The 27,510-nt window shown below is 35.8% G+C and overlaps 1 protein-coding gene across 1 annotated transcript in view; it reads right to left on the bottom strand.

The window, feature by feature from the left end:
• Positions 1-27,510, bottom strand: part of DPYD (dihydropyrimidine dehydrogenase) — a 972,677-nt gene that overhangs the window by 570,649 nt on the left and 374,518 nt on the right. Inside the window, exons 9-10 of the mRNA XM_010598084.3 lie at positions 11,229-11,336; positions 9,095-9,264 (exon numbers count right to left, since the gene is read on the bottom strand). Coding sequence (XP_010596386.1) covers positions 9,095-9,264; positions 11,229-11,336 — 278 coding nt within the window. The remainder of the gene's footprint in view (positions 1-9,094; positions 9,265-11,228; positions 11,337-27,510) is intronic.

Raw genomic sequence — 27,510 nt, 5'->3', positions numbered from 1 at the left:
TAGTAGCTAAGAGCTATGTCTGCTAACCAGAAGGTCGGCAGTTTGAATCCACCAGGTGCTCCCTTGGAAACTCTGTGGGGCAGTTCTACTCTGTCCTATAGGGTCTCTATGAGTCTGAATCGACTCGACGGCACCGGGTTCGTTTTTTTTTTTTTTTTTACAGACTTCATTCATGGTCTTTTCACTTCCATCTTTTCAAAATTGAAGAATCTTGAATGTAAATAAACATATCTCCAGATTAGAGTTACACAACACATTATATAAATACAGATTCCCTTAAACGGAATTTACTAATTTCATTACGTCGCTACTGAGCTGTAACAACCGGAAGTGCATGAAATAACTTAGAGGCTTAATACCATCGCACGGCTTTCATAAAATACACCTCTTCTAATAAGAAAAAGGTATTTTTAAATATTACTCATTTATGACTGACATGCCATTTTCTTAAATCTGACTAGCTCTTATTACTTCTCATCTTAGGTTTTGCTACAGTCAAGCACAACTGGCTGCTGTTGGATCCTGCAAAATGATCCCCTTCATACTTTGGTACTTTTGCAGTAAGCTCTTCAATCTTGAAATGTCCCTTTACACAAATCCATACAAATTAGGATTCTCTGAGTTATTCTGCAACCTGCTAATCCTTTCTGAGACTGATGACTATTTAATTTTTACTTTTTATACAATGCTTGGTTATATATACATATACACTTTTTTTTTAATTCCTATTTTTGGCAATCTTTTAAGAAACTAAAGACCATGGATTATTAACATTTTTCAATATATTTTTAATGTTAGGTTGATATTAACCCACGACCATTGAGTCAACTCCAACTAATAACAACCCTATAGGATAGAGTAAAACTGCCCCATAGAGTTTCCAAGAAGTGGCTGGTAGATTCGAATTGCTGACCTTTTTGTTACCAGCCTGCGTTCTTAACCACTGTGCCACCAGGGCTCCAGGTTGATACTACAATGTGATAAAATGACAATTCTTAACATTTAAATTAAAAAATACAATACTTATTTAAAAGCTATCAGAAAAAAATGAGGTATATATACATAAAAGAATATACATACATATTTATGAACAAATATATATATTTAATATTTCATATTAATCTAAAGCCTTCCTACAAGGTTTCCCAAGTCCTTAAGATATAAGATGTTGGTTAATTCAACACACATCATGGATCACGCGTAATCCTATATTTTGAGTCAGATACAAAGTTAAATGACCCAATCCACTTAAAGAAGCTTGCGTTTTAATTGGTGAGATGGAAATAAAGTCATAACTACCCTATTGATAAATGCTATAATAGCAGGAAGCATAAAGAGCTATAGGAGCACAAAGAAGTAAGAGGTCAATTTGGAAGGGAACCAAGGGAGGCCTCAAATAAAAAATGATATTTGGGTGATGACCTTGCAGGGTGAGTTCACCTTTTTAAAGGAAAAAAAAAAAAATCACTTTTAAAAAGCATAGCAACTGTTTGTTTTTAAATCAATTCATGTGTGTTTTTCATTTTTTGGTTATGAATTGTATTGTATGTGTAACAAATATGTGTATTTTATAAATTATAAATAGCAATTAATTTTTTAAATCTTAATTTTATAAGACAAGAAAAGTGGACGTTGTAAAGCTAAGACAAATCCTATTAATGGGAAAAGGAATTCTATTTCACAAAGAATAAGACCAACTTAGAGATATTTAATAAGGCTTGACAATGATATAGCAGTTTAAAATGTTCATAGCTAATGAATCTGTATGTATGAATGTATTTATATATCTGTGTGTGTACTATATCTATCTATCTATCTAGATACACACACACATGCGTATATATAATGTATATGAAAGATTGGTAAATCTTTAGGTATATAGAGTTCAGCTCTACAGATATTTCCAGTTAATATAATGCAACAATCCCCTTTGGAATTTTTTAATATGCTTGAGCTTTTAAAATATATAATCTTGAATAGGCATAGGCTTGCTGGTTTCTGGCTATTTTTTTTTACTCACCATCTGAATTATCACATGTAGTGTTGAATTCTGACAACTATACCTGTCAGCTTCTTTGATATCCATTTCTTGAATGCAGCAGATTTTGCCTCACCAACTGACTGGGGATACATTAATTGCAGCCTGTTTCAAGTGTAATGTGTACAGATATTGCCAACATTTTCTGCACGGAGTTGCTGTCATTTCATGAGGAGAGAGAGCCTTCCTGACCAGATTCTATATCAATCATACATCATTCTCTTTTAATGTCAAAAAAAATACATAGAATTTGGGGAGCGTAAGAAACCTTAAAAAGCATACAGACACAATAGCAATTTTATAGGTGGGTGTAAAGAAGTCTAGAATATATAACTTAGAACCAAGTGCTATAACTTTTGGTTAATTCCTTTTTGACTACTTCATTCTACTTTCTCATACTATACTGAATTTTCACGCCTTCCAAAAACATAAACATGTACAGACCCTTGGAATGCGATTCTTATGTCATCAGAAACCACTAAAGGTGTACTTAACTATTTTAGTACCAGGGAAGTCCCTAACTACCATAAATGAACATTGTGTACCTGGGGCAACTGTGCACATATATTTATTTTCTTGTGTTTGGGTACCTTTGTATCACCAATCAGGATAACAAGTCTTTGATTACTTTCCATGAAAAATGCCAAAACAAATGAGGTGCAGGTGCCAAATGTTGAAGAGCTGCTATAAGCATCACCCTTACTATGTAAAATTAAATGTGTCAGTTTCTAGAGATTATATTCTAAAAATAGTCCCAGGTTAATGTTTCTAGTAATTAAACAAAAACTAGAAAACATCAGCTACTTGTAGAAAAACACATGTTTAGCCAGCAAGATATGGATGATAAAAGTATCTATGGATGTAGCTTTAACACGATTATTTGATATTAAAAATGCCTGAGAAAAAGCCTACCAGTCATGCCACCTGAGTGAACTATTAGGGGATATACTCAGCAGTACCAGAAGGACTCAACTAAAATGCACAGTTATTCATATAAAAACGTATTATTTTTGAGTTGCAGTAACAGATAAAGAAATTTGGAACTAACAGACCAGACAATCTGGTACTTGATAAAAATGTTATTGTGTGTCATCGAGTCAATTTTGACTCCCAGTGACCCTGTAGGACAGAGTAGATCTGCCCCATAGAGTTTCCTAGGCTGTAATCTTTATGGGAGCAGATCACCAGGTCTTTTCTCCCATGGAGCCACTGGGTGGGTTCGAACTGCTGACCTTTCTGTTAGCAGTTGAGCAATTAACCATGGCACTACCTCGGCACTCTCAAGAGACACTAGAGATTACCAAAGGGACACTATTTAAAATATATGAGAATTATGGGGCTATTATGTTTTGATGTTATTGGAAAATCGACTATGTGAACAATAGGCTATTGAAGTATTCCTTCTGTATACGATCGTGCTATTAAAATAATTTCGTACCATACCTTTCTACAAAGTCCTTCCCCAACCTTATTCTTTATATTTATCAACTCAAGTGGGTCTGTTGAGTTCTGACCTTCATGCCTCCTTTTAGGGATTCCCAACTGCCTAAAGCATTCTTGCAGTTCTATCTGATCTGTCAACAGCTTTTAATACCAGCATTTTGGGGGATTCTGTTATCCTGTGAAATTTAATCTAACCTATTTAAACTTGCAGAAAGTACTGGAGGGAATTATTAACAGATTTTCCCTCATTTTCGTTGAGGATAGTGCTGAGTGATTGGCTGGCTTCCCTAAGGACCCATGGCTGAGAAGTGCTAGTTTGTCAGTAGCATCCTATTTAGCATGCCTGGGAGGCCTCAAGGGAGCCAGAAAGACATTTGGAATCAGAGCTACATCAATATGCTGATGATGCCTTCGTATCTTTGTTTCATCAAACCTATATCCTTTAATGCTTTCTTAACTGAAATGGAAAGTGCCCCCAAACAGCATACTACTGTGGCTCTAATTAAACAGCTGGAAACTATGTTGATGGTACAAGACAAAAGTTGACCAGCAGCCTCACCACCACCTGGGAACTTGTTAAAAATGCAAATTCTCCGGTCCACCACAGATCTACTGAACCAGAAACTTTGGGGCTAGGGTCCAGCAATCTGTGTTTAAGAAGTCCTCTACAAAAAAGAAAGGAATGAAATCCCCTCCCGTGGAGTTGATTCCAACCCGTAACGTCCCTATAGGGCAGAGGAGAACTGCCCTATTAGGTTTCCAAGGCTGTAATCTTTATGGAAGCATCTTTCTCCTGTGGAGGGCCTGGTGGGTTTGAACTGGCAACGTTTCAGTTAGCAGCTGAGAACTTAAACACTGCACCATCAGGGCTCCCTGAGAAGTCTTCTAGGAGATTCTAATACACACTAAATTTTAAGAACCATTTCATTAGAGAAATGGGATATGCAAAATCCATTGGGCGGTATCTCCTAGCTTTATAAAAAAAAAAAAATTTCTGGATCCAATTATATTGTTCTTGGTTTTTAACCATATAACATACATAGTTTCAAATAATCCCATGTTTAATGTAACTGATCTCTGTAGTAATTCATGTACATCACTAAAGGGTAAGAGAACTTTATCTTGTTCTATATTTTCTTCCCCAATTAACTCTGAAAACATCTAGGAACTAGGCTGACAGGAACAAAGTAAACTACTCAAACCTTAACGTCATTCTCTTGTTTGGTTTGTTTTTCTTTATTTTTCATCTGTCTACTTGTCTGTCTACTATAGTTTTCATCAGTTGTGAGGCAAATATGACCCTCCAAGTAAGAATAAAGTCCTAATGCTGAGGCACTTTACTAAACAGAAAATCATGTTATTCCCAAATTCCACCCAAGCGTCCAAGACCTGTAAACAATGCATATATGTGAGAAAATCTCTAAAAGATCCTGCTCCTGAATCTTCATTGAATTTTAAAGAAACGAAGTATGATCGAAGTATGTGTTGAAGGTAGAAAGCGTAGAATGAATATGACAAATGTGAAGGAATGGGGTATGATACGGCATACTTTATATGGGTAAAAATACGGCCTAAGACAAAATCTCATAAACTTGTATTTTCAAGTAGATTCATGATATTGGGTCTCCACTTCCTGCCTTTCCAGTTTCATGAATGTTAGCACTGCAATGGCATGGGCCTTCTTTTGGTATGCACAAAACCAAGTGATGGCCAAGATAGGCTAACACTGGAATCTCAACAAATGATAGAATTCCCCAATCGTAAAGAAGCATAAGCATTGGCCACACTCTGATAATGTTTTACTTATTACTTCTCCTCTTGTTCCGAGGAATTTTGCCTAAAATTATCAGATTGGCCTTCAAAGGCCTACTGCTATAACATTTATCTAACTTGAAAGGTATTAGCTTTCTTTAATGGTAGAAGCCCTGGTTGTTGATTCACCCCAGAAAACATTCATTCCACAATTATTTGCTGGACACTATATGTAGCATTCATTGTGCTAGCAGGGAGAAGACAAAAGTGACCAAGAGAGATGACCATGGTCCCTGGTCTCATAGATCACATATTTAAGTAGATTCAACACCAACATAAAAAATGAGGTTTCTTGTAAGTTAATAATAAAAAAAACGTCCAAACACTGATTCTTCTAGTTTTAATTAAGCCCCAGATCCACTTGGGTTATACTAAGCTCTACCATAAGCATTTGACCTGTTGCCCCATGGACCCAGGGCTTTCTCTCAACACTTTGGTAACCAAGTTGAGCCAATTGAGCTCTGGCTTTCTAACTACGCTACACCTAAACTCTGATTCTTGCCTTCCCACAATCCAGTCACATTGCCAAGAGTTTAGTCTTTCAATTAGCCCCTGATTAGTCTCCCAGCCCTGAAGACACAACAGTTAAGTACTCGGCTGCTAGCCGAAAGGATTGTGATTCAATTCCATCTAGTGGCTCCCTGGGGGAAAGAACTGTTGATCTGCTTCTGTAAAGACTACAGCCTAGGAAAACCTATGGGATAGTTCTAGTCTGTCACATGTGGTCACTGTGAATCAAAATCGACAGCACCTAACAACAGTAACAACAACAGTCTCCCTGTTTCTGACCCTACATCCCTATAGTCTATTCTCAACAGAGTGGTCCTTCTAAAATTTATGTCAGAACTTGTTTTCTGCTCAAAATAGTCCAGTGGTTCCCTCTTCCACTCAGAGTAAAAGCCGAAGGTATAATAAAGGCCACCCACTGCCCTTTCTTACTCTGGCCCACCAAACTGACTTTTTGCCTATTACTAGAAAACCAAAAGCCTTCCCCTAATCACAGGTGAATGCATTTGCCTTATACTAAAATGTTTCTCCCTCAGATGCCTGCTTTCCCTCAACTTCTTTACCTCTATGCTCAAAACAGTCCCAACAGAGAGGCCTTCCCTATTCCCTTTTCCATAACATCCCTCCACAAACCCCTTATACTCCTTTATTAATTATTTTTTCTCCATAGCACTAATTACTCTTCAATATACTATTTATGTGAAGATTTTTTAAATTTGTTTCCTGGGTATCTTCCCTCACTAGGTTCAAGCTCCATGAGGACAGAATTTCTATCTGATTTGTTCACTGACTGCTATGTACAAATTGCCCAGAAAATGCCTGGTAGCACATAATACGTGCTCAATAAATTTAGGTTGATTAAAACAAAAATCCTCACATCTGGACCAATAAGCAACATAATGATAAATGGAGAAAATATTGAAGTTGTCAAGGATTTCATTTTACTTGGATCCATAATCAGTGCCCATGGAACCAGAAGTCAAAATATCAAACAACATATCGCTTTGGGGAAATCTTGTGGAAAAAAACCTCTGAACGTGTTAAAAAGCAAAGATGTCACCTTGGGCACCCGACCCAAGCCATGGTATTTTCAGTCACCTCATATGCATGCGAAAGCTGGACAGTGAGTAAGGAAAGTCAAAGAAGAATTGCTCCCTTGAATTATGGTGTTGGCAAAGAATACGGAATATTCCATGGACTGCCAGAAGAACAAACAAATCTGTCCTAGAATAAGTACAGCCAGAATACTCCTTAGAAGTGAGGATGGGGGAGACTTTGTCTCATATATTTTGGAAGTGTTATCAGAAGAGACCAGTCCCTGGAGAAGGACATCATGCTCAGTAAGTTAGAGGGTCAGTGAAAATGAGGAAACCCTCAATGAGATGGACTGACACAGTGGCTCCAACAATGGGCGCAAACACATTAACGATCGTGAGGATGGCGCAGGAATGGGCAGCGATACGTTTTGTTGTATGTAAATAAATAAATATATGGATGTCTATCTCTAGCTTCTCAAATAATTATCTGGTCTCATTTGTGTATGTGTTCTGCTTCAGACAGAAGAAATAGTCACCATGTATTTCTAGTTATCCTCGGTAATGCTTACATAATGTGACAATAACACAAAGTATGAAGTAAACTGAAATTTTCACTCAGGGGTATCCTCCCCTTCCAAACTTCAAGTATCACACTTTTGTAATGAAAACTTCTCAGCTTTTGGACACAAAACAAGATTTAAAATATTTCGTTCAAAGCATATTTTTCAAGTACTTACTTATTTCCCTGGCCCTGTGCTATGCAAGGAAGCCCTGGTAGCATAGTGGTTAAGAGTTACAGCTGCTAACCAAAAAGTCAACAGTTCGAATCTACCAGGGTGTTCCTTGGAAACCCTATGGGGCAGTACTACCCTGTCCTGTAGGGTTGCTATGAGTTGGACAGCAACAGGTTTGTGTTTTTGTTTGTGCTATGCAAATAGGTACAAAAATGAGTAAAGTATAGCTCCTGTCCTCCTTCCTGAAGCTACAATCATAGGTAAGTTGCTTAACTCCACGATGGTTGTTTCCTTTTTTATGTGTAATATGACTTGATTGCAATAATTGATACCTGAGACAGCTCTCCAGAAAGAAAAAAAAAAAAGCTCCCGTGATTGTAAGACATCTCTACTTTGGATTTGGCTGCTGGGGGCGGGGTGGGGGGGGTGCATAAAGAGGGTAGACTGGATGAAGAAAAGCCTAGAAAATGAAGTTAACATTTTGAAAGCTAGCCATGAACCAGTGGTGACTCTGATTTTTTAGTGAGATTAACCTGTAATATGGTGACTATCATGTGACAAATCACGTACTGACTAAAAAAAAAAAAATTGACTACAGCGTTATAATTCTTGCCTAGCAGAGAGATTCCAAATACATTCAGGCATTCTAAAGTGAAATCGGATTCACGATACTGATTTAGATAGCATGAGTAATTTATCTTTGTATAAAAATGTTTGGTTCTCATTCTCAGAATTAATACCCTTTGTAAGACTTTATCCATCTGTAACAGCACTACAATTTGAAGAGTCGTTGGGACACGTAGCCAGCTGATGCCTCACACAGGTCTAGTCACTGGCCACTTATAAGAATAAAATGATTTCAAATCTGATGTCATTTTTAGTAAGTTAACCAATTATTAGTTTTGAATAGCGCTTCCACTGGATCTCTTCTTTAAAAGCACAAGGCAATCTCCTCATTCTATTTGCTTCACAACAGCAGATGAATTGACTATAAGTATGACCAAGGTGCATATATGTGAATGCAGATTGTAAACATGATTTATGCAAAATCCTGAATGTCTCTAACTACCACTTCCCCTAATCTCCATACATTTCAAGAAGAGTGCCTATTGTTCAGGATATAGAAAACTTAGTGCATTACAATGCTACTAGTTGAATTAGAATATATTTAAAAGGTATTAACACAGAGAACAAGGCAAAAAAAAAAAAAAAAAACCCAGTACCTTGGAGTCGATTCCCGACTCATAGCGACCCTATAGGACAGAGAACAAGAAGCACTCCTATATTGACAAAGATAAATTTCTCATTTTATTCAAATCATTATTTATATATATATATGTGTGTGTATGTACATATATATATTTTTTACTTTGAATGCCTGAATTAGACAATTATGAAATTTTAAAATTTGCATTAGCTCACGAACAGTCTAATGATTTAAACTGGGGGGCTGTACATTAATAGCTTCATCTCCTAAAATGTGCTGCATTGCAACTCCCTACTTTCCGATGGTTCCATTTTACCTCCTCTGGGACAGCTCTTATATTAACAAAGCCTTTTCTGAAGACGATGAACACGCGGCAGGCTCCACAACGTAAAGCGGATGTTGCACAGTCAAAGGCAGTGTCTCCAGCTCCGAGTACAATCACTGCTCCCCGTATCGATGGCAATGGAGAGTGACAGGCGCACATTCCTGAATGATGAAAGGAAAACCCCATTTTCAAGTAGAGAAACCATTTCTGCATGACAGCTCAAAAGATACTTGTACTCAAAGCAGTGTAAAATTGCATCTTGCAGTTTTCGAGGATGGAGTGTCACTATCAAATTATTCTGCTTCATTGAAAGACAGTTTTATTCCCATTTTAAAAATATGCTCATATATGTAATTTCATAGTCAGTACCTTTAGCAGCACTGCCTCCTTTTTTCCTTCCAGAAGGATCACTACAACACATTTTGAAGAGTTTAGGTCACAACAAACTGGAATCAACCAATTAAAACTCTCTTGGTTAACACTGTGATATGTATTTTTAACCAGGCATCATTAAATTTGTGATCCTTATTTTCTAGGTTAATGATCTGCCGTCATTCATTCAATACTTAATTTACATATTATCTTGTAAAATTTCTAACATGTAGCTGTGTTTATATAGTATAGCAATCTTTGCAAATTTAAATATTGAATAATTAACTGCGTATCACTGAAGAATTTTTGAGAATTATTTTCTCATAATAGGTAAAATAAAACTTTCTCCATGTTACTGGTTTTCCCGGGTTTTATTTGCAAAATTAGGCAATGAAAGAAATATGGCTTTCTGAGTGTCCACCCATATAAAGATTTGATATCCATTATCATGAGTCTTATAGAAAAAAAATAAAATGAAGAAGTTTTCTATATACTAGATAGTGCTCAATCATCAATTTAAATAAAAGTGCTGATAAGATAAATTACTAAAATTATTGAAATAGAGCCATGGATCGAATAAACCTATAATCTCCATAAATGTAATCATTTTGCTTGGGAGGATTTGTACTGTGGATTATACAGTTGCCACCCTGTGATTCTCAAGTGCGTGCTCTACGGACTGTGGACTATGATCTTCTTCAGTACCAAGCACCCAGTTTTCCTGGAATGAGGAAAGGAGAGATGGTATACACCTTTAGCTTTAAACTTCAGCAGAATGATCTAATACAGAAAGTTCCTTAGCTTTTAAATTTGGGGAGAAAAATGTATGCCATAGGTCTTCCACGTGTAATTAGATGTTGCAATATCTGAAGCTCAGACTTCTATGAAAATATATGTTTAAAGGATTTAGATCATTGTGTTTCTGAGAAAATATTACAGCTTCTTCATCACTAAGACCAAAACTTTGGCCAAGCCATAGCATGGCTCTAGGTTCTTCTTCTTAGGGTGTATGAAATACTACTACACAGGCTTTATATCAGGTGTTTTGGGTTAAGTTCATAAAATTACAGTTCAGTTACAGACCTTGAATCTTTCTGCCTGCATGGCCATAAATCATTTAAGATATGTTATGTTTTCCCAGTAAGTCCTGATACATGCTACAACGTTGGTGATACTACGCTGAGTAAATAAATCAACCACCAAAAGAGGATATGGTACGATTTCACTAATATGAAACATTCAGGTAAATGTATAGAGATCAGAGTTTAACAGTGGTTCTAGTTACCAGGGGAAGGAGGCAAGGGGAAAGAGAGAAATATTTATTTAGCTAGCATCGAGTTTCTGTTTATAGGTATGGCAATGGATGCTGGTGATGGTTTCACACTAAGTGAAAAATGTTGAATTGGCAAATGTTGTGTAACCTATGTTTATACGACAACTAGAAGAAGAAAAAAATAGCTCCCAAACCAAAGCTCCTTCCATTTCTCTTAAGAGTATTTTCCAATGTTTGTTATGGGCTGTCTTACATTGAAACAATTTTTAATACATATAATACAGTGAACATTATGATGACGTTAGATTGGAAGAATGATTCTGGCAAAATGTCATATCAGGATTTTTTTACTTTCCTTGGGTGTTATTTAAGGAATCAGTTTGAGATCTGAACAACATCCTATTGAGCTTGTATCCAATATAATTTATAACACATGCAACAACATAGGCGGTCTTAAGAATAAAAAACAATATGTTATACCTGGTTTACTGCCTTTAGCTACAAGTGGCAAAAAGTCTTTGGATGTGTAAAATCCCTGGTCCTGCGTCAGGCCTTCAAAGATGCGGTCTTTATTTGCTTCTGGCAGACCTAAGTAATAAAATGTTTATAAAATATCATTAGTAGGAAGAAGAACTTATCATACTGGATATTAAAACAAAGTAGAAAGTTGTAATCATTAAAATAAACCTCTGGCAGGAAAAAAAAAAACTATAGGAAAATGAACAGAAAAAAAAAAAAAAACACAACGTAAAGGAGAAATACCTTTAGTAGGTGACCACACACACTTGACGAATCATATATGCATGCACATATTTATATACACAGAAACATATATGTATATAATACACAGATATCAAATATATTATTTCTTCATATCATAGAGGAAAAGTGTCAGACAGATTGAAGTCATAAAAAAAATAAAAGAAAATTTTGATGTATATCTAATTCCTGAACGTGAAAGATCATTCTAAGAAAAAAAGGTGTGGAAGGAAAAACTCAAAGAAAAGTCAATGTCGTACTTTACCAGAAAAATTCAGCTACTTCTTCATTTCAAAATTATTATAGGAAGTAAATGATTAACCAGAAAAATAGATTTTCTTTTTAATAAAATTACTATGTGAAGAAGTTTCTAAAATATCAATAAGGAGCATACTAGCAATAAGAAACATAAACAAAAGATAATATAAATTGAGAGAAAAAAATACCATCTTAAATCCATTAGTAATTAAAGAATTGCAAATTAAAACAAAGAGATATGATTCCTACTGTATTAAAACAAACACTGCAATAAATAAAATAAGGAGAATATCTAAACGTCCACAGAATGATTAAATGAGTCCTACTAAAAAAACAAATCAAAACGAAATACAGCCATTAAAACCAGTATTTGAAAAGTGTGGTCTTAGACTGTAGTTAAAAACAAAAAAACATAGTGTTACATGAACTAGCAAGATACAAAACAGTTTGTATAGCATGACTCAAATTTTATATAAAAATATATAAACTATACAATCTGAACAGTGATTACATCTGGGGTACTGAAAATGTGGATACTCCATTTTTTTATTATTACCTTATTTTCCAAATTTTCTATAACAAACATGCATTCCTACATAATTAGGAAAGAATTACAAAATTTTGAAAAGCAAATGAATAGCAGATTAATATTTTTTTTCCCAAATTAAAAATAGAACAGATCTCATAGTAACCACCTCAGCATAGGAAAGTAGAGAAATAATTCATCACAATTCTATAAACACAGGGGGAAATGTATAGTTTAATTTTATTTACTCTCCAAACTCATTTTCCAATGAGTCATTCTAGAGAGGTGGGAGTTTGTTTTATAGTTAAATGGAGAGCAATGGGTAGCTGCTTGTGGACAAATAAATAATAAATGTGGCTCACGGATGACTTTTGTCATGTGAGGCAAGGTAGACGCCACGCCTGAGGTCAAAGCTGAAGATGCTTGTAGGTTGAGTGTGTAACCAGCAACAAACCCCTGCTGTCTCTTCATATTACACTAAACATTTTTCTTCCCTACCCAGCAGCCCTCCATCCCCCACTCCAAAGGAATTTACTCTTTGCTTAAGATCTTTCATTTTTTTTTAATTATCCTAATTATCTAAAGAGGTTAGGCAAGTCACTTAACTTGCCTTACCTTGGCTTCTCTATAAATTAAACAGGCGTAAGACTATATGTTCATTTTTTGACAGAGAGAAATATTCTTAGGTATATTGGAAACATGTAAACCATCATATAAATGTGTGGTTAGAAAGGGAATTCATGAAAATAGATGAATGTATACTATAAAACCTACTGTCAAAATGGCTTTCCTTGAAATCTATTAAAGGATGACTACAATTTTACCTACACTTGATTAGTCAAACCAACATATGCATACTTTACATATCTAGATTTAAATAAGGGCTCTAGTGTCCCCTCTCATATTACTATATGATAAAGATGGCCTATGTTCTATAGCAATTCATTTTCTTGCTTAACATGACCACAAACAATCTGAAGTGCTATCCAGTTTTGGATATAATAAACAAAAATCTGTAAGGCAGATCAAAAACAAGGCACAGAGAATGTAAATGGTGGTTAAGAGTGCCACAGCTACTTGCAGTAGTCTAAAATTCTACCTTTACTAACTCCTAATCTCTACTTTTTCACTATTTGCCATACTAAGGCAGAGAGAATGCTTTACTTACATAATTATTTTCTATAAACTCACCACTAAAATAACCACTATGTAAAGAAGTATAGAAGGAGCCTTGGTGCACAGTGGTAAAGCACTAACTGCTAACTGAAAGGTCGATGGCTAGAACTCACCCACGTTCCATGGGAGAAAGATGTGTCAACCTGCTTCTCTAAAAATTACAGCCTTAGAAACCCTATGGGCCAGTTCTACTCTGTCCAATAGGGTCGCTGTGAGTCAGAATCACCTTAAGGGCAACGGGTTTAAAGAAGTGCAAAGTACTGTTACTAACACACACCACCATAACCACAGAGATTTTCACAAGAAAAATGCTTTGGTAAAATTTAATTTTCTTTTTTTCACTTGGAGCAAGACACTGACAAGGTCAACTGAGTTCCCTGTGCTTCTACCCACTTTGCACTTATCTCTATAGCCAATTTAGTATTTACTGGGTCAAATTCTTCCTGGAAATGTTCAAAAGGGCACTAGTTAGATGATCTGACCTATGGCTGTTAAAGGAGAAGAAAAATGAGCCAGCACTTGGATCATGGATTACGTTAAGCATACGGCCCACATAGCCACACCCCAAGTCACGTACACATTTAGAGTTTCAAGGTCTGAGCCCATAAAGTCCTTCCACTCACATGAGTAATACGTTACACCTTGTGCCCAAGTACACTGCATTAGAAGCTTTCCTACGGACCCTTCAGTAGGCTGGCCCAACTGTACCCTATCCTCTGCTAAATATGATGCTGTGTGGTAGTTAAAGTAGGGACTTTTTCTTCAGACAGGCTATGGTATGAGTCCTTCCTTCCCCATTGACCAGCTCTGTGATCTTGTTTAAGTTTCTGTGATGGTTATCTTTATGTGTCTGAGGCAGGCAGCCTCAGAGCCCAACCTTTCTGAGAGACAACTGCTCTGGCTTATCCTCCTACACCAAGCAGAATAAGCTCCACATTCTTCTAAAATCATCCCTGACAAGATAACCACACAACAGGCCATAGATGGCCTCAAACCACCTCTGGGCAGAGACTCAACATCTTAACAAAAGAAAATCAACCTCTTCCTCCATCCTGAGGATTGAACCCTTGTTCTAAAAAAACGCACAGACATCCCCAAGCTCTGAGTGCCTGCGTGAAGGTCAATTCTGAACATTCATGATGAATTTCAATTTACTCCTCTGCCCTCTGTAAAAGCCCACCTCCCCAAGCTGCCTGCAAGAAGTCTTGGAGGCAACACCCCTGACTGCTCCTTTCAGTGTACAACAAAATAAAGGCATCTTTCTGTTCTCCCACCTCGGCATCTTGTTTATTGGCTGTAACCAGTCACGCAGAGCAAAGCCCGGGGTTTTCACCTGGCAACATGTCTACTTTAGCTAGGCTACCAAAACCAAAAACCAAACCGGTTTCCATCGAGTTGATTCTGACTCATAACGGCCCTATAGGACAGAGCAGAACTGCCCATGAGGTTTCCAAAGGGCAGCTGGTAGATTCAAACTGCTGACCTTTTGGTGAGCAGCCAAGTTCTTAACTGCTGTGCCACAAGGGTCCCAAAGTGGCCACAGCACCCACTTATTCAATCACTAACCTGGGTGTTGCTATGAAGCTCTTTTGCACATGTGGCTTATGAAGCAGTGAGTAATCCTCATCCAATCAGTTGAAAGGTCTTAAAGCAAAACTGAGGTTACCCTAAGGAAGAAGAAATTCTGCCTCAAGACTGCAACATCAGCTCCTGCCTGAGAGTTTCCAGCCTGCTAGCCTACCCTACAAATTCCAGGCTTGCCAGTGTCCACAATCTTGTAAGCAAATCCTTGAAATAAATAAACCTGTCTCTCTTTCTCCTCTTCTCCCTCCCTCTCTCTATATATGTATCTTATCCTACTGATTGTTTCCCTGACTGACACAGTTCCTTACTTTCTCTGACCTTCCACTATTTCATTGATAAAGTAGGGATAATAATTACACTTTCTTCATAGATGTGAGGTCTAAAAGAGATTTTATATACATATGTATACATACACATAACAGCATCGAGACCTGGCACATAATAAATGCTCAATAAACATTAGCTGTTAAAAAAAATTTTTTTTTATTAAGATACATTTATTTATTCTGTAGTTTATCAATTCTTTCAAACTTTAAAACCTAAGGCAAAGAAAAAATAAAGCTTAAATCAAAGTAAAGTATTAAACCTTAGTAAATTTAAACAAAGTGCTACAAAAAAAGAAAAATGAGGCAACCTTAAGTGAAATAAAAAAGAAAATGAAACTTGCAAATACCCATCTATCAAAGAAAGATTTCTCTGAGAGTAGGTGGCATATTAATAAATAAAGTATGTGTCTATACCAGAATGATTTCAAAATGACACAGAAATGATTTGTTAATTCACCTTTCAGTGAGAAGAAGGGAGTTTATGAATAAAGAGGAATTGGCAAAGATGTGACAAATGCAACATCTCATTGTAGCATACACAAGTGTTCTTTGTCTATTTAGATGTCAGTATACTTTTTTTTATTTTATATACTTTCTTTGTTCCCCTAGAAAAAAATTACTGTTTTTTTTTGCATTTCAAAATTTATTTATCAGAAGAAAATGTCCTTAATAACTATTGAAAATGATAATTTTCAAGTTCTCTGAAAAGAAAATAAACTTTACAAGACTGCTTGTATTGCAGAAAATTCAAGTTAGCACTTATCAATTATTTATAATATTATATGCACTGTTCTAATTACATGGCATATTGGTAGGTGATTTGTATATGTTAACTCATTTAATTCTCACAACAATCCTGAGAGACAAGTTATGTTATTATGATCTCCATTTTAGATGAGAGGAAACTGAGACACATAGAGATTAAGTAACTTTCCTAAAGGTCACAGAACAAGTAAGTGACATTGCCAATTTCTAGACAGTCTGTAGGTTCTGTGCTTTTAACTTCAAAATGCTGCTTTTTTTTTCATGTATATGGTTATAATTAAGGCTTGCTATAATGTGATGCTATTTAACAAGTGCTATAATTTTTTTATCTAAATTAAGGGGCCCTGGTGGTGCAGTGGAAACCCTGGTGGCGTAGTGGTTAAGTGCTATGGCTGCTAACCAAAAGGTGAGCAGTTCGAATCCACCAGGTGCTCCCTGGAAACTCTATGGGGCAGTTCTACTCTGCCCTATAGGGTTGTTATGAGTTGGAATCGACTCGAAGGCAGGGGATTTTTGGGTGGTGCAGTGGTTAAGCATTTGGCTGCTAACCAAAAGGTGAGCAGTTCAAATCTACCAGCCACTCCTTGGAAACCTTATAGGGCAGTTCTACTCTGTCCTATATAATCACTATGAGTCGGAATTGACTCAAAGGCAATGGGATTTTTTTGGTTTATCTAATCATTCAGCTCATATGTATCAAATTTCATTGTTAAGATAAAGATGTGTATATAGCACAGAACGTGTCTGTGGCAAGATTTCAGTCTGGTGGTAGGAAAAAGAGTGATCCCGATATCCATGGTGGCTGCTTCTCTAGACTGCATCTTTGTTTTGTGATTATTTTCTTTAGTACAATTCCTTTCTGAAATGTATTCCTTCTTAAGTGCATTCCTCTTGGGTATCTGCTGGTTATTTCTCAATATTTGATATTCTTTGAAATATGTATCCCTGCTTTGTTTTCAAAGCACCTCCCTCTGGAACAACTATACAATCAATAGCAACAGTAGCTATAGTAAACTCTTTCCTTGGGCTTCTACTAAGTTTTGCAGGACTGCAAATAACATTAACAAGATATTAAATAGTTCATTAGATGTTATCATCTAGTACATAACTCAAGAGGAGTAAGCTTTTAAGGTTGAGTCTCCATAGCTATGATAAGGTATATTTATGAATTACTTATATTCTATAATTTGTCTGGGTTTTTTCACTGGGTCACTTATTCTGTGTTAATTGGACTGAGCAATCATTTGTGAAACACCTTTTGTTCTTGAAGGCAACCGTTTGAATGGCAGCTAAGCTGTCATGGGAAAGATGAACAGCAGACACACCTGCCATTGAAGGTAGCCTCAGAAATCCCACACAAGTGGAGAGAACAGCACAGAGCACTATGGAACTGCCTCAGGTACCTGGCCAAAGGAAGTGACTTACAGAAAAGGGCAAAGCTCTAGTACACTGACCTCTCCCTACAGATAAATCAATACTTATTTCCCACATTTTTTTTTTCTTTTTTAGAAAGATTTTAACAGACAAATACAATACTACTGATTATGTTATGGGCTTGGTGTCACTAAAAAAAAAAAAAAAAAGCCCTTTGCCATCAAGTCGATTTTGACTCACGGTGACCATATATAGAACAGAGCAAAACTGGCCCATAGAGTTTCCAAGGAGTGCCTGGTTGATTTCAACTGCAGACCTTTTGGTTAGCAGTTGTAGCTCTTAACCACTATGCTACCAGGGTTTCCTGGTGTCACTACTCTTAGCTTTACTGACTGAGAACAGCAACATGCAGCTCATGGCAAATATTCTAAGTTTTTTACTTTTCAAAGTACTTTTTTGTCTGAAATTTCACTTTCTTCCCAAAGAAGAAATTATATTGTATTATCTTAGTCCTCATTTTCTAACCCTGATTTGGGGAATGATGCTGCTTTAAGAAGAGGATTAAAATATGTGGATTGAATATGAATTCATTAAACAAGTTCTCACTGAAGGGCACTGGACTGCCTAACTTCTATCCATGGGTTTGTAAAAGCAAAGTAGTTTATCCAACAAATTTTTTTTTCTTTATGTTTGTTCATTAAATCTTTTTAAAGTATTTTTATGCCAATTTACTTATTTCTCCAATTATTTCTCAATAGAGTACACTGGGTAAGAATAAAGCTTCTGAAGTGCAACTTTCTGCATTAAAATTCTAGCACTTACTAGATATTATGACCTTCAGCAAGTAAATTACTCTTTCTGTCCAGCAATCCCAACCCCTGTACCTGCAGAATTGATCCTGTTTGGAAATAAGGTTTTTTCTTTTGTTATGTTAATAAGATCATACTAGGGTGGGGTGGATGTTACAACTCATTACTTGTGAGTTATAAAAGACCAGAATAGACAGACACACACAAGAGAAAGACAGACTCCATGCTAGGATTGTCTACAAGCCAAGCAACGCCAAGGAACCAAGGAATGTTTAGAGCTACTGGCAGTGAAGGAATTGACACAGGAGAGACCCTGATTTGGACTTTTAGCGACCAGAAGTGTAAGAAAGTAAATTTCTGTTCTTTCAAGCCACACATTGTTTTCTGTTATGAAAGTTGATTTAGGAAATAATATTGGAGTCATTATTCCCTGTCCTTGAGCATAGAGAATGTGACCCAGCTGGAGTTAGACTCACAAGAGCTCAACAAGACTCACAAGAACACATCAACTGGGCTCTGAGGTATAAAGACAGTAGAAAGAATAATCTTGGAAAGTATCTTTTAGGGAACCTTTCACATAAGCCAGAAGACAAAAGACTTTCTACTCTTACCTTTTTATATTAACATATAGTGAATAGAAATTTGTTGGGCCAATGAAAACCTTCCTGTCTGTCAGTTACTGAAATACCAACAATCTTTAAGAAAGACAATTGAAAATGTAGGATGACAGTTTCTAGCCAATCTGTGAAAAGGTGAAGTTTTCAGTGGTTTTGCCCATTTATAATGTTAATATATTCTGAGGACTCTGTAACCTTCCTTGGACTCGGGCAGACATGGCTGTGGCAGCATGCTTATTCATTTTTCCACTGCTGTCTGTTCTGTAATATTCTCTGGACTCGGGCAAACATGACTCTGGCAGTATGCTTGTCCATTTTCCCATTCTTGTTTATTCTATAATAATGTTCCTTGGACTCCAGCAGACATGGCTGTGGAATGTGGTTGTCCATTTTCCGATTCTTGCTTACTCTGTAATATTTCCTTGAACTTGGAAAGATATTAGCTCTGGCAGCATGCTTGTCCGCTTCTCAATTTTTGTCTTTTCGAATATATGCCGAATCTTTGTTTGATTTAATATAATACATTTATGTAGATATAAATTAAATACCTAATCCATGATACACATAACTAATTTTATTGCATAGTTCAATGGTCAGTGACAGTCACATGGGTATCACAGTCTATGAGTGGCAGCGTCTTCAGTTAGAATGACAGGTTGTGGCCAGACGAGGGTATTCTTCCAACCCCATTCACTCTACAGACTACCATGGACTGAAACCACATGTGCTTCAAGACCAGGAATATAACACCCAGGTCTTAATCACCCAGAGACACCTCAGAAGAAAGGCCTAGTGATCTACTTTTGAAAAATCAGTCATTGAAAATCCTGTGAAGCACAGTTTTACTCTGACACACATGGGATTGCCATGAGTTGGAGTCAACTCAATGGCAACTTGTGTTTTTTTTAACGTTTAATTCAAATTGTATCCATAAGAGTAAACCTGTGCCTCAGAGAGCATTAATCTAGGAGTCTGGTGAACTAAATTCAAGCCTCATTGTTTCCACTTCCTAGCTGTACTTGGATAAAATTGCTTAATACTATAGTTCTCTAATTTCTTGATTTTTACAATGAAGACATTCCTTCCTGCTGTAAAGCGTTGTTCTGAAAATTAGATAGAAAATAAATAAATAAATAAATTCAAGCTGGTAAATGTAAAATGATTTCAAATACAAATCAGTATAAGTATAAAGTATAAAAACTATGGATAGTAAAAACTTACATGATAAATTCGTAGCAAACAAGACATTGCAACTACTCGTAAGAAACCATTTAGATGGTTATATATATCATGTGTGAATGTATGTATATAATAAATATATCTATCTATTTGTGCATGTATATAGGTATTTGAAAAGAGGAATTATTTATATATTAAGCTCAAGCAGTTGGGATTACAATATGGAAAGAAAATATTCCTTTCAAGGGACTAAGTACCCTATAATTCATAATGGTTTATAATTTTTTTTTATCTGTCACTTAAAGATCATTTATATTACTCAAAGGATTTACACCTTACTTTTCTAAGAGACAATAATGTCAGATGGGTTATCATTCTGCAATCTATATACTGATTAGAAAGAGAACAGCTCAATGATGCCCTATTGTGATTCTTTTCTCTGTAAAAACTCCTCCCATCATCTTCCCCACTCCCCGCTGTAAATGTGTTTAGTTCTGAGCATTCAGACCGAATTCAAAAAGAATGAAGTGATTCAATATAGCACATATGAAATTAGATCATCATGCATCACAACATTATTCATTTCATTGATTTTTCAAATCCCCATTAAACATCTGTTTGGTATAACTGCTGTCTAGTCTCTTTCTCAATGTGACCATACACATTAATTGTGTGTATCACATAATTGCTTAGAGCATAACAAGATGAAGCTTTTTTTCTGTTGAATTTTATGAATGGAGTTACCATCTCAAATCCTGATCTTTGTCTGTACATAAACAATGTATAACAATGATGGAGGCCAGAACCAAGTATAGTACTGAGCACTCCTTTTTTAATTTATAAAACAATATAATTTTAAAATCACTGGAGAAGAAAATAAATAATCAAAGATGATAATTCCTATAGAGTTGAAATTACAAATGTATTTCAGCTAAATTTTATGATTTCATGTAACATGTATGTACCAATTCTATTACACCACTGAGGTCAGTTCATATAATGACGTCATATTAGGACCTACTACTTACTATACTCCAATTTAGAGCATGTCCAAGTGAGAAATTATATGAACATAATAACAAAGCAATGTATTAACAAGTACAAACACATGGAATAAATTGAATCTGAGTAGTTAAAACTCTTCTAGAGTCTTTTTTAAAGTAATAGAAAATTCATAATTTTTATATAACAAAATACGAATATGGCTCACTATGCATTTTTGGTATCACAATTTTTATTTTCTGTGTACACATGGAAAATACATAAAAAGATTTTATCTTGATTAAGAAAATAATGCCCCCAGACTCAAAGATGAATAAAATATCCTTGGGTGTATTTCACTCTCTTGACAAAGAATTTCTACACTTAGATCCATCTCATCATTTGTCTTTTCTATATAAAACATAAAAAAGAACCAAAGTAACCAAAGTAACAAAATCTTTGGACAAAAAAAGGTACAATATTTGTTCCGTATACTTTTCCAATATTCTAATTTTCCTAGCACTAGCAGAAGTTATTTTAATAATTAAAATTCAATGTAAACATAAGGTTTAGTTTAAAATATCTTTTCTTGAAAAGACATATTAATAAAATTTCTTATTTCTCAAAAATTTTACCTACCCCTTTGATTTTTGGTATTAGTTATTAAAGTGTGCTTTGTCTCTGGAGCCTTGTCATCTTCTTTATTTCTCTTTCTCTATTCTCCCTTTCTTTTTCTCAGTTGGCTTTTGTTATAAAACAATTCCCTTATAATTTAATCCCCACATTGTAAAGTAAGGGTGCGGACAAAGCTCAAACAATATGCCTCAGGCAAAGGGTCTTTTTTTTTTTTTTTTTCCTTTTTCTTTTTTCCTTCTTCTTCGTAATGACTGGAGTTCTGAGATGGTGTTAGGAAATTACTATTTAGGACTATGTAAGTATACTATATCCCAAAGTAAAGAAATCATTAATAATAAAATACTAAAAAGGAACAGTTATAATACAAAATAAATCCACCAGCCTTACAAAGAAAACAAATTTGCAACAGCCACCTGCTGTGGAGATGAGGCAGTAATCTCAACAGCAGGAAATAAAAGGGAAGAGGGGAGAAAAATACAAAAGCACAGACATTAAAAAAGTAATTAAAACACTTATCTCCATCGACATACAGAAGGAAAAAAAACCCTCAACCAACCACCTAAAAACATACTCTATTGAACTGCACAGCAGGAGGCAACATTAAAGCTGCCACCATAAACACACATTCTGCAGAAGGGAGAAGGCCCCTTTAAATATGTAATCTCAAAAGTATTACTAATGTGTTAATCACCAGTAAATGTATCACACATTCACTGCATTGAATTAGTTACTTTCAGAAACCTATTTTTTTTTTCTTATGTACTCCTACTTTTTTTTTTAATTCAAATAAATTCTTAAATACAGGCACTGGTAACCTCGTTATTTGTAATTGTCATAGTAAATTTAGAAGCATATTGTGAGACTAGAGTGCTCTGTATATCAAAAATTTTATGCAATAATTTTTAACATATCATACATTTAGATAATGTATTTAAACTGTATCCTTCAGCGCCAAACTCATCTTTCTTACAGTATTAGAATAAAAAGAGGTTGAACAGAGCGCAAGAGTTAGGGTCAAACTGAAATGAAAGCTAAGAATCACTTTGAATTACCTAAGTATGCTCTGGCCTTCAGAGCTCTGCAAAGTGAAACAATACAAGCCTAAGGAAGCAAGTAGTAAGCTTTAAAATAAAGACCATGCATCAAATGCTCTTGATGACTCTCTCAGCCTATGGAATTTGTTTTCTACATCTATACGACTCTTTCCAGGCTTGATTGTGAAATAATGGAGAGCTTTTTTTTTTTTTTTTTTGTTATCAGGAGGGACCAGTCTCTGGAGAAAGACATAATGCTTGGTAAAGCAGGGGGTCAGTGAAAATAGGAAGACCCTCAATGAAATGGATTGACACAGCGTCTGCAACAATGGACTCAAACATAGCAAGGATTGTGAGGATGGCACAGGAACGGGCAGAGTTTTGTTGCTATGAGTCAGAACTGACTTGACGGCACCTAACAACACTCAATTCGAAATCAGAAGCCCTCTAATGGAGTCATGACTCTGTTACCAAGTAGCGTAAGTCCTAGCCCGGGTCATTAAACTTTAAGCCTGTTTCCTCATTTTTAAAATGAGAAGAGTGCAAAACTGTATCTCCTTGTAGAACTAGTATGTAGACAAGCAGGATAATATAGCTCCATACTGTCAAAATGGCTTAATTTCATAAAAAAAATATATATAATTTTCAAGCATAGATATTGGTCATGCTACCATATAATTCTTTTATCTTAGGGTAATAGTCACAATTCTATGCCATTTCATTTCAATTACGCATTTCATCTAATACTTTGATAAATTTCTGTGCAAAGTGTTTTGCCTTGCTCTAAATCATTACTGTGATTTTACAAATTCACCAAGAAAATACTTTTCAACTGATATTTGCAAGAGATATGTGTAACGTAAGAAAAATATTATATTATTATGATGCTTAAACATGCATGGAATGTATTTAGCATTGCTGATGTGTTGCTAGTAAGACTTGAAGTGAGCACTCTTCTAGAAATTTGGAAAATTCCACAAGACAATCACTTTACAAAGAACAGTCCTGAAGAGGGACATAGACAAGAATTCCAGAAACATGCGGTTTGATCTCCTTGTCTCTTAGGTTGTTCATTCAAAAAACAGATAGATTTTCTAGAAACTGAGCTCTGAACCTCGCCTGGTTTTTTCCAGGGAATTCAACACTACCAAATATTTTATTGTGTATGTGAGCAAAGGGTCCATAACTTTCACTGCATTCTCTAAGGAGCCTGTGACACGAAAATGGTCAAAGAATCCCATTTGTTGATGCTAAGGTTAAACTGGAACCCTGGTGGCATAGTGGTTAAGAGCTTGGCCGTTAACCAAAAGGTAGGCAGTTCAAATACACCAGCAGCTACTTGGAAACTGTATGGAAACTGCCAGTTCTACTCTGTCTTATAGAGTCCCTATGAGTTGGAACCGACTTGACTATACCTAACAACAACAAATTATATTGTACCATATACCAAAATACCATTTCAAGTGGATAGAGTGTAGTCATAAATGTCAAAATGCAAAGAAGTTATCCAAAGCTGCCAAACACTTCACATCATTCATGAATACTAGTTTATACATGGAAACCCTGGTGGTGTAGTGGTTAAGTGCTACGGCTGCTAACCAAAGGGTCGGCAGTTCCAATCCACCAGGCGCTCCTTGGAAACTCTATGCGGCAGTTCTACTCTGTCCTATAGGGTCGCTATGAGTCGACTCGACAGCACTGGGTTTTGCGTTTGAGTTTATACATGAATTTCTAAGTATGTTAGGCCTAGTGTAGTGGGGAAAGCAAAGGTTTTTGACGTGAGACGTAACTACATTCCCATCACTAGTCTACTATATATTGGTTATGTAATCTTGCATAATCAGTTATTTAAATTGCAAGTCTCAATTTCTTTATCTATATAACCTCTTTGCAGGGAAATTAACTGAGATAATATATCTCAATAATAATATGATAATTGCTTAGCACAGTGCCTAGCATATGGTAAGTGCTAATAAACCAACTCTGCTTTTATGTATTTTAAACTTTTAAATCTGATAATTAGCATACTTGTGTCTTCCCTGATATTTAATATAAAACACAATAACAAACACTACAGCTACATTTTAAACTTAGTGCCAGCTGACATTTCCAGAAATAATTGTAATGAATGATACAAAACTTGACAGGTACATGATATATTCATTACACACCCAGTCTCCAAAATTTTTCTACATAAAAAGAAAAAAAAAGAAACAAATAAGCAAAACATAGACTATTATGTTCAAATTCTGGATTTGGATACAAGTTATGTTTTCATTTGTTTTTTTTTAAGAATTGTAATTAAGATCAGTTGGAAATAGAAATTTTCCATACTTTATACATTTATCCATTTATTCATTAAATATTTATTTAGTGCTTATTGTATGCTAGACATTTTAGATCTTGGGGATACAAGAATGAATAGCTTCCAATCTAGTGGGGGAGAAGGACTTGTAATCAGAAACCTAGAAGACAGCAAGGTAAGTGCTATGACAGAGGGATCCAGAGGCTGATACAGGATTACCTACAAAGAGCATTTTGGACTGGATACGATGATACTTTCAAGTTGACTCTTGGAAGATGAATAGATTTCAAAAACGAAGAAAAATAACTAGCAGGTATAAAGGTGTGAAAGGGTAAGAGTTCAGTCTGACAGAACTAGAGTGTGGTCATGAGAGTGGATCAGAGAAGAGGTAGACTAGCAAAATTTGAAACTTGACAGGCAAGACCAGAACATGAAGGGCCATGCAAGTCACACAAAGGAGCTTAGATTTTACACTAAGGACACAGTGCAGGAAAATTACATAATTAGTTTCAATTTTAGCACGAACAAATTGGTAGTGGCGGGTAGAACTGATTTGAAGGACTAAGGTGTCCCTGGTCCAAGACATGGTATTTTCAACTATCTCATATGTATGCATACAAAGCTAGACAATGAATATGGAAGACTGAAGAAGAGTCGATGCCTTTAAATTATAGTGTTGGTGAAGAATGTTGAATATACCATGGACTGCCAGAAAAATGAACAAGTCTGTCTTGGAAGTACAGCCAGAATGCTCTTGAGAAGTGAGGATGGCAAGACTTCATCTCACGTACATTGACATGTTATCAGGAGGGACCAGGCCCTGGAGACGGACATTATGCTTGGTAAAGTAGAGGGTCAGCAAGAGAGAGGAAGACCCTCAACAACATGGACTGACACAGTGACTGCAACAATGGGCTCAAGCATAGCAATGATTGTGAGGGTGGCACAGGACCCGGCAGTGTTTCATTCTGTTGTGCATGGGATTGCTATGAGTCAGAGCCCACTTGAAGGCACCAGACAACAAGAAAGACTGAAAGGAGATAGATCAAGTAAGAGGATGCTGCATAAATTCAGATAAGAAAGGAAAAGCTAACCAATGCTTCTCAAACTGGGTTACTAGTAACCTCCACTAACATGGCATTGCAGAGATGTCCAGTCTCAGTATAAACACAGCTTAGCTTCCTTAGGCAACAATCAGACAAAAAAATAAAATAGAATAAAATAAATAAGTAATTTAAAATATATTTATATTAAGGAAAATACAGATATATTAAAGAATAAAATGCAAATTGTTAATGAAATGTTAGTATTTCAAAAAAACTCTACACATGGTATTTAAACTATGCCTTCAGATTCCCTAGAGGTATGTTTTCTCTCTGTTCTCCTACTAGAACAACTTTAATGGGAATAACTGGAGCTCCCACTAATGTATGACAGCAGGAATGCAGAAAAATAAAAACATATCCCCAAAATATGCTGGCATTCAATACATAAGATTTGGTACACAGTGGCTGTAGGGAATAAAGAGAAAGGTAGAGTCAAAGATGAGTTTCTGCTGTCGTCGATACATCGCTAGTGGTCCAGTAGAAAGAAAGGGGAGCAAATTCTAGGAAAATGATGTTGTTTTATTTTGAACCTATTTAAGGGGATATGGGACATCCATGAGAGGTGTCCTGTAGGTAATAAACAGGTGGAAGGAAGTACAACTGTGAAGCTCGTAAGAGAAATCTGATCTGGACAAACAGGTTTGGAAATTTTCAGCAAAGGGATGATACTTGAAGCCATGGATGTTAATGAGATAATAAATGGAGAGTGCAAACAGTAAATGGGAAACAAGGCCAAGGGCTGAAAATGAAGAGGGATCAGAGTTAGGAAGACAGGTAGGAGAGAGTGGTATGTCGGAAGCCAAGGGAAGAGACGTGTAATTTCAAAATCCTTGTCTGCAGAAGAAAATTAGAGACAAAATTAAAAAGAATTATCCAGTGTATAAAAATATACACCACAAGAAACAGGTGTTTAAAAGAGTACTTTCAATTTTAGAACTCATCTTTCTTGATTTTTAAGTACAGTACAAGGCCAGTGACCTACAATTAATGTTAAAAATAATTTAGCAAAATGGAGATTTATTAAGAGAATATAAAAGAGAACAAAAGCAAAAGAACAGAACAAATAAAACAAATACATGCATTACAATTATGAGAACCAATTTAAATGAAGCAAATCAGAAGGGAAAAGGGGATAAACCATATACTGATACACTGGATATTCTTGTGGTAAGGCCAGAAGGATTTTGCTAGAGGGGAAATATGTCAAATGCCTTCCCAGGAACTAGTGTAAATGAATAATATATTCAAACTAGAGCACTTTCTTAAGAAGTATGAATTAGTCAATAATGGCAATTCCATATTAATTAAATTCTGAGTGGATCATACA

This window comes from Loxodonta africana, chromosome 3 (genome assembly GCF_030014295.1).
Source record: "Loxodonta africana isolate mLoxAfr1 chromosome 3, mLoxAfr1.hap2, whole genome shotgun sequence".
Classification (NCBI taxonomy): Eukaryota; Metazoa; Chordata; class Mammalia; order Proboscidea; family Elephantidae; genus Loxodonta; species Loxodonta africana.
The sequence above is the reverse complement of the archived record's forward strand: the minus strand, read 5'-3'. Positions and strand labels throughout refer to the sequence as shown.